This window comes from Somniosus microcephalus, chromosome 9 (genome assembly GCF_052327205.1).
Source record: "Somniosus microcephalus isolate GS21.2 chromosome 9, FLI_Smic_1.0, whole genome shotgun sequence".
Classification (NCBI taxonomy): Eukaryota; Metazoa; Chordata; class Chondrichthyes; order Squaliformes; family Somniosidae; genus Somniosus; species Somniosus microcephalus.
This window is the reverse complement of record NC_140995.1, coordinates 217269560-217278700: the sequence shown is the minus strand read 5'-3', so window position 1 is coordinate 217278700 and position 9141 is coordinate 217269560. Positions and strand designations below refer to the sequence as shown.

The window sequence follows — 9141 nt, the reverse complement described above, 5'->3', positions numbered from 1 at the left end:
TGAGCACTTAAGCCAAGGACGATACCTAAGTGCAGAATTGTGAGAGTCCTGTAAACATCGAAACATAGAAGATAGGAGCAGGAGTAGGCCATTCGGCCCCTCGAGCCTGCCCCACCATTCAATGAGATCATGGCTGATCATCCAAACTCAGTACCCTGTCCCTGCTTTCTCCCCATACCCCTTGATCCCTTTAGCCTTAAGAAATATATCTAACTCCTTCTTGAATATATTTAATGAATTGGCCTCAACTGCCTTGTGTGGTAGAGAATTCCACAGGTTCACCACTCTCTGGGTGAAGAAATTCCTCATCAGTCCGAAATGGCTTACCCCTTACCCTTAGACTGTGACCCCTGGTTCTGGACTCCCCCGCCATCGGGAACATCCTGCATCTAGCCTGTCTAGTCCTGTTAGAATTTTATGTACTGTACTGCTAGAGGTGCTGTATTTCAGCTGTGATATTAAGCCAGGGCCCTGTCTGCCTGACCAGGTGAATGTAGAAGATCCCATGGCAATTTCGAAGAAGAGTACGGGAGTTCTCCCAGGGTCCTGGCCAACATTCACCCCTCAACCAACACCACCAAAAACAGATTAAGTGGTCAGTTATCTTGCGTGGGCAATTTAACGTTTCAGGTCGATGTACTTTCATCACAGTTCTGGCCTGACCTGCTGAGTATTTCCAGCATTTTCTGTTTATACTTTAAATTAAATCACTGTGAAGCGCTTTGGAACGTTCTGAGGACATAAAAGGTGCCATATAAATGTTTTCTTTCTTGAAAGTTATCCAAGTTCCATATAGTTAAATGCGATTGAAGTCTGTGTCTTTCACATATGCAGCACCTGTAGGATGCACTGCTGCACAAGGTTTCTTCGACAGCACTGTCCTCCCCCACGACCTCCACTACTGTAAAGGACGAGCAGCAATGTCGTGGGAACACCATCCTCTCCATGTTCCCCTCGTTGCTGGAATTCCCTGCCTAACACCATCATGGGAACACCATCACTGCAAGGACAGCAGTGGGTCAAGGAAAAGGCTCATCACCACCTTCTCAGAACAATTAGGGATGGGCAATAAATGCGGCCTTGCCAGTCACCCACGTCCCATGAACAAAATACTACATTTTCTTAGTAGAAGTAATAGGGGTGAAATGGCTTGCCAATCCCTTTTAATTCATGGAACTGTGTTTTTTTAAGAGTGATACTGTATGGGACTACAGCCTATGAGGTGTTTTGCAGGCTGCTCCCTATAGAATTAATTGTAGACTATTATAATAATGTATCACAGTCACGACTCTCTGGGCTGCAGCTGTGAGGGCCTTTACACACTGCTCCTATATAGAGAAATTAATCTTAATATAATATATAATACTAATTCTTTTGTTGCTGTACATGGCAGTAGGCTGTGAGTGACATTGCACTTTTCTCCTCAAGCTATTAACTAATATGATATTAATACTGTATATTATGATTTATTAGCAATACTGATGCTATAAACTAAATGACTTTACACTCTGATTCTAGAATCACAGAAGGAGACCATTCAGTTCATCGTACCTGAGAGATGTATATATGGATTTTAAAAAGGTATTTGATAAGGTGGCACATAGGAAACATGCACATAAATTAAGGTACATGGTATTAAAGAGAATGTAGTGGTATTGATAGAGGGATAGTTTGCTCTTCAAATAGAGCTTTTTACTCTAATCCCATTTCCCTGCCCTTTTATGTTCTTCCTTTTCAAATACCGACTCAGTTCCATTTTAAATGATAAAGAAAGGAAAAGAGAAAGAACTTGCATTTATATAGCGCCTTTCACGACCTTCAGGACATCCCAAAGTGCTTTACAGCCAATTAAATACTTTGAAGCGTAGCAAGTATAATGAAAGATGTTCTCCTCTTCTTAGGCGGTCCCTCGGAACCGAGGATGACTTGCTTGCACACTAAAAATGAGTTCTCAGGTGACTGATGAGTCCAGTGCGGGACCTACAGTCTCTGTCACAGGTGGGGCGGGTTGAAGGGGTGGGTGGGTGGGGTGCTTGGGTTGATGTGCGCTCCTTCCACTGTTTGCGCTTGAGTTCCAATTACTCCCGGCGAAGAGACTCGAGGTGCTCGGTGCCTTCCTGGATGCTTCTCCTCCACTTTGTGCGGTCTTCGTCCAGGGATTCCCAGGTGTCGGTGGGGATGTTGCACTTTTTCAAGGAGGCTTTGAGGGTGTCCTTGAAGCGTTTCCTCTGCCCACCTGGGGCTCTCTTGCCATGTCGGAGCTCCGAGTAGAGCGCTTGTTTTGGGAGTCTCGTATCGGGCATGCGGACAATGTGACCCGTCCATCGGAGCTGATCGAGCACGGTCAGAGCTTCGATGCTGGGGATGTTGGCCTGAGCAAGAACACTGACGTTGGTGCGCATATCCTGCCAATGGATTTGCAGGATCTTGCGGAGGCAACATTTGTGGTACCCCTCCAGTGCTTTGAGGTGCCTGCTGTACATGGTCCATGTCTCTGAAGCATACAGGAGGGTGGGTATCACTACTGCTCTGTAGACCATGAGCTTAGTGCCGGGTTTGAGGTCCTGGTCTTCAAACACTCTCTTCCTCAGGCGTTATAATATCTGCCTCAACCGTCATATGTGATAGAGCAATCACCCTTCTCAAGGGCAATTAGGGATGGGCACTAAATGCAGGCCTAGCCAGCCAGCGACACCCACATCCCATCAATGAATAATAAAAAAAAAATAACCTGCTCTATGAATGTCCCTTCTAACTTCCTCCTTTGTTTGTCCAGTGACAACACTGTGTCTGTGTCCTCTTGTTACCAGTTCACTAACCAATGGAAACAAGCTTTTATAATTTATAATTTTGAAACCCGTTATTAGTTTCCACATTTAACCTTCTTTATTTCAGTGAAAAAAGACCCAAGTTCTTTAGCCTTTATATGTATAATCTCTCATTCCTGGTATCATTCTAGTGAATTTTTGCTGTATCTTTTCCATGGCTCTAAATATCCTTCCTATAATGGGGTGACCAGAACTGCATGCAATATACTAACTGGTCGTAGGAACATAGGAACACGAGTAGGCCATTCAGCCCCTCGAGCCTGTTCCACCATTCAATTAGATCGTGGTTGATCTGCATCTTAACTCCCATCTAAATTTATATTCACTGTTCCTCAGACTTCCATTTGCCATTTTATGGCCTTTTCTGCATACACTGCTACTGATAAAGATTTATGTATCTGCAGTCTCAGCTCTCTCTGTTAATAGGTTTTTTTTACCTACAATGTATTGCACGTTTCTCTGCATTGAACGGCACCTGTCACCTACCCACCTAACCTGTCTATGGCCGGGAAATTCCTTGGAGCTACTTCCGCTCCGCCGCCGCAACTTTGCCAGGAGTGGTGTTGAAACCCCATTTACGTAGGTAAGTGGAGTTTCCGCTGCAATTCTGGCGAAGTTACTGTGATGGAATGGGACAGGCACCAAGGAATTTCCTAGCCTTTGTTTTCTCCTGCATTCTTCTTTGTAGTGTGCTGTGTCGCCTACTTTGGTATCATCAGCAAACATGGAGATCGTTCCTCTTGTGCTTATGTCCAAATCATATAGGGACGTGGAAAACTAAAGAGGACCCAGCAATAGATCCCTGGACACACCTTTATCCACAAATCTCCCTCAAAAAATCTTTACCACTGCTCTTTGCTTTCTGTCCCCTAGCCATCCCTCTATCAATAACGCTGCATTCCCTTTAATACCATAGCCTTATTTTTTGTACAAGTTTCCTAACATGGCACTTTATCAAATTCCTTCTGATAATCCATATATACATCTTTCACTATCCCTTTATCTGTACACTGTGATTTCCTCACAATTTCAGTGAAACAGACACAACCATTTCTTTACAAATCTACACTGACTATTCCTGATTAGCCCCTGTCTAATTTTCATCCTATATTTATTAACTATAATATATGAATTCCATATATTAAAATAGTATACTAGCAGCATTGCTGTGTGCAGCTGCAGCCTGTGTGTGACATTGCACTCTGCTCCTTTGGAAAGAAAGAACTTGCATTTATATAGCACCTTATCACATTCTCAGGACATCCCAAAATACATTACAACCAATGAATTGCTTTTTGAAGTGCAGTCATTGTTGGGCACAGCAAAGCCCTAATAAAAAAACAGACTTGCCTTTATCTAGCGCCTTTCACGACCACAGGACGTCCCGTTCACTAATCACCCCTGGGCTTGCTGACCTACATTGGCTCCCGGTTGAGCAATGCCTCGATTTTGACATTCTCAAATCCCTCCATAGCCTCGCCCCTCGCTATCTCTGTAACCTCCTCCCGCCCTACAACCCTCCGAGATATCTGCACTTCTCCAATTCTGGCCTCTTGTGCATCCCTGATTGTCATCGCTCCACAATTGGTGACCGTGCCTTCAGCCACTAGGCCCTAACCTCCCAAAACTTCTCCACCTCTCTACCTCTCTTTCCTCCTTTAAGACGCTCCTTAAAACCTACCTCTTCAACCAAGCTTTTGGTCACCTGTCCTAATATCTCTTTATGTGGTTCGGTGTCAAATTCTGTTCAATAACTCTCCTGTGAAGTGCCTTGGGACGTTATACTAAGTAAAGGCGCTGTATCAATGCAAGTACTTTTGAAGTGCAGTCACTGTTGTAATGTAGGAAACATGGCATCCAAAATTGTGCACAGCAAGCTCCCACAAACAGCAATGAGATAATGACCAGATCATCTGTTTAGTGATTTTGATTGAGGGATAAATATTGCACAGGACACCAGGGAGAACTCCCCTGCTCTTCTTCAAAATAGTGTCATGGGATCTTTTATGTCCACCTGGGAGGTTTAACGCCTCATCGGGAAGATGGCCCCTCCGACAGTGCAGCACTCGCTCAGTTTTTGTGCTCACGTTTTGTGGAGTGGGACTTGAACCCAGAACCCTCTGACTCAGAGGTGAGGGTGCTACCAACTGAGCCAAACTAACACAAAAGACAGAAGGTCATCAACCTGAAATGTGAACTCTGTTTCTCTCTCCACAGATGCTGCCTGACCTGCTGAGTATTTCCAGCATTTTGTTTTTATTTCAGATTTCCAGCATCCGCAGTATTTTAATTTTGTAACACTATAGATATTAATTGCAATATATGAATTGCAATATACCACACCTGGAGTACTGTGAGCAGTTCTGAGCACCACACCTCAGGAAGGATATATTGGCCTTGGAGGGAGTGCAGCGTAATTTACCAAAATGATACCCGGACTTCCAGGGTTAAGTTACAAGGAAAGATTACACAAACTAGGGTTGTATTCCCTAGAATTTAGAAGGTTAAGGGGTGATCTGATCAATGTTTTCAGGATATTAAGGGAACAGATAGGGTAGATAGAGAGAAACTATTTCCGCTGGTTGGGGAGTCTAGGACTAGGGGGCATAGTCTAAAAATTAGAGCCAGATCTTTCAGGAGTGAAATTAGGAAACACTTCTACACACAAAGGGTGGTAGAAGTTTGGAACTCTCTTCCGCAAATGGCAATTGCTGCTAGATCAATTGTTTATTTTAAATCGGAGAGTGATAGATATCTGTTGACACCGGTAATAAAAGATATGGGGCAAAGGCAAGTATATGGAGTTAGGTCACAGATCAGCCATGATCTCATTGAATGGCGGAACAGGCTCGAGGGGCTGAATGGCCTACTCCTGTTCCTATGTTCCTATACAAACTTACAAAAGTCAATTGGACATGTATTTGAAAGAGAACTAATTCGCAGGGTGATTGGGAAAAAGCTGGGGTTGTGGGACTAAATTGGACAGCTCTTTCAAAGAGGCACGACGGGCCAAATGGCCTCCTTCTGTGTCTGTAAGATGCAATGATTCTATAAACACAAGCTGTTGTTGGTATATATTGTGAGCAGTCACACACCGGCCCAAATGGAAAGAATGAAGACTGTAAGCCAGCATTGCTGCTGCTCTCGCTCTCTGCGGGCCTTGAGTGACAGGCGATGATGGGCGGGCGGGACCCCGCCCCCTCAGGGGCCGTGCGCCTGCGCGGCGGACACCACGTGTCGAGGACAGCATGGCGGCTGGCGGCGGAGCGGAGAGTTGCTGCGCCTTTTCCCCGGGGCCGGCCCAGTGTTTGGCGGCGGCCGCGGCGGACGGGCGGGTTCGGGTGTGGAACTCGCAGGGCGGCGGCGCTAGGCGTGAGTACGTGCCTTCCTCGCACCTCAGCGCCACTTGCAGCTGCTTATCGTGGGCTCCCCCGCGGCGCCTCCGGCAGGTGAGTGGCAGGCTTTCGGCGGGGCCTAGTTAGCAACAGGCGGGCCTGGTTGGGGGGGTAAAGTAGTGATGGGAGGGGGAGCGCCTTCACCCCCGGGGCGGGCCAGAGCGGCAATCCCTTACCAGGAGCCGGGTTGGTGGGTTGGCGTTGGTGAGTGTTGAGCGGCCTCGGTGCTTTCCTGCATGTGGCTCTCGGGCCTGGAGCTTGTTTCCCACATGGGGCCCCCGAGTCTGGGGGAGGCGGCGGGTTCAGTCAGGGGGAGGGGTTTCTCTCTCTCTCTCTGTCTCTCGACTGCTGGAAAATAATTCGATAAAACTTCACTCTGTCTCCTGGTTTTTTAATTTTTCCTCCCCCCCCCCCCCCCCGGACAAAATCCACCCCAAAAACTGGCTGAAGTTTTAAACTCCTGAGTTGAGGGTTATTTAAAATGCCGTCCTTGTAACTCGATTGCAGATCTGACTGCATTGGCCTCCGAGCCGAGTATATATTTTAAATGTCAAATTGGAGGATGATTGGGGGGGGATGCTGGTGTCTACAGTGCAGTGAGTTAATGGGGGGAAAGGACAAAGGTCCGCTTGCCTCTTGTGCTTGAAGTAATCTGGATGTGAACTATCTTTGAGGGTTTCATTCACATGGTCAGTGGAAACGCGCTTCTTGCAGGGTTAAGCCAAGAGCTGCCTGGGACTTGATTTTAAACGAGTAATGCAGTTAATTTGTAGCGGAGCGATCGGCAGGAGAAGTTGACAGCGTGTACGTGTGGGCCGATGTATTAACAAACTGGCTTTAGATTTGAGAGAAAAATGCTTGGTGCAATCGTCAGCATGAGGGAAAGACGGAATGTGTGGGGGGAAATAGCACCACTAAGGCCACAAAACCTTTAATTTTGCATTTTCTTTTTTAAGGACTTTAATGTTGATATTTCCATCTATAGATGTGAATTCCAGGTTAGTACAGGTAATACATTTTCATTCTTCAGGAAAACCTGAACTAGGCTTCATTTCCATGAGCTGTTGAAGTGGTTCAACAGCTTTAAAAATACCAATAAAAGTATAGCTGACCCTGAGCTGAGTTTCCAACCCCATATCCTCCATCACAAAAATCCACTAACTTCCACATTTGGAATAACCCACATCCATGTTGCTACCCTCAGATGCGACTATTCCAGTCTGTTCCTGGCTATCTTCCTACCTCCACAAACTTGGGCCTATCTAAAACTCTGGTACCTGCATCCTAACTTTCACCAATTCCCGTACACCTATTACCCCTGTGCTTGCTGACCAATCTTGTCTCCTGGTCAAACAAAATTCTTAAGTTTAAATCCCTCCATGGCCTTGCCCCCCCCCCCCCCCCCCAAAAAAAAAATCTCGGTAACATCTTCCAGCCCTACAACAGCAACTTGTATTTATATAGCGCCTTTTAATGTAGTAAACAGTCCCAAGGCGCTTCACAAAAGTGCTATCAAACAAAATTTGACACTAAGCCACATAAGGATATTAGGGCAACAGTAGATTTTAAGGAGTATCCTAAAGGATAAAAGGGTGGTAGAGAGGCAGAGAGGTTTAGGGAAGGAATACCAGAGCTTGGGGTCTTTGCAGCTGAAGGCACGGCCGGCAAACAGCAACTTGTATTTATGTAGTGCCTTTTAAGGGAGTAAAACGTCCCAAGTCGCTTCGCAGGAGTATTATGAGGGTGATGGTGGAAGGTTGTTTTTGTGACTGGAAGCCTGTGTCCAGTGGGGTACCGCAGGGATCGATGCTGGGTCCCTTGCTGTTTGTGGTCTACATTAATGATTTGGATGTGAATGTAAAAGGTATGATCAGTAAGTTTGCAGATGACACGAAAATTGGTGGGGTGGTAAATAGCGAGGAGGGAAGCCTCCGGCTACAGGACGATATAGATGAGTTGGTCAGATGGGCGGAACAGTGGCAAATGGAATTTAACCCTGAAAAGTGTGAGGTGATGCATTTTGGACGGACTAACAAGGCAAGGGAATACACAATGAATGGTAAGACCCTAGGAAAGACAGAGGATCAGAGGGACCTTGGTGTGCATGTACATAGATCCCTGAAGGCAGCAGAACAGGTGGATAAGGTGGTTAAAAAGGCATGGGATACTTGCCTTCATTAGCCGAGGCATAGAATATAAGAGCAGGGAGGTTATGATGGAGCTGTACAAAACGCTGGTAAGGCCACAGCTGGAGTACTGTGTGCAGTTCTGGTCGCCACACTATAGGAAGGATGTGATTGCTTTGGAGAGGGTGCAGAGGAGATTTACCAGGATGTTACCTGGGCTGGAGCGCTTCAGCTATGAAGAAAGACTGGACAGGCTAGGGTTGTTTTCCTTGGAGCAGAGAAAGCTGAGGGGGCCCTGATTGAGGTGTACAAAATTATGAGGGGCATAAATAGGGTAGATAGAAAGGAACTTTTCCCCTTAGTAGAGGGGTCAATAACCAAGGGGCATAGTTTCAAGGTAAGGGGCAGGAGGTTTTGAGGAACAACTTTTTCACCCAGAGGGTGGTTGGAATCTGGAACTCCCTGCCTGAAAGGGTGGTACAGGCAGGGACCCTCACAACATTCAAGAAGCATTTGGATGAGCATTGCAATGCCATAGCATACAAGGCTACGGACCAAATGCTGGAAAATGGGATTAGATTAGACAGGGCTTGATGGCCGGTGCGGATGCGATGGGCCGAAGGGCCTCTTTCTGTGCTGTGTAACTCTATGACTCTAATTTGACACCGAGCCACATAAGGAGAAACTAGGGCAGTGCATCAAAAGTTTGATCAAAGAGCTAGGTTTTATGGGGCATCTTAAAAGGAGGAAAGAGAAGGGGAAAGGTTTAGGAAGGAAATTCCAGAGCTATGG

General features: G+C 46.2%; 1 protein-coding gene across 1 annotated transcript in view; it reads left to right on the top strand.

The window, feature by feature from the left end:
- The first annotated feature begins 6048 nt into the window (after nucleotides 1-6048).
- Nucleotides 6049-9141, top strand: part of wdr43 (WD repeat domain 43) — a 57080-nt gene continuing 53987 nt past the window's right edge. The window contains exon 1 of the mRNA XM_085997901.1: nucleotides 6049-6277. Within this exon, the coding sequence (XP_085854027.1) occupies nucleotides 6077-6277 (201 nt within the window). The 5' untranslated portion in view covers nucleotides 6049-6076. The remainder of the gene's footprint in view (nucleotides 6278-9141) is intronic.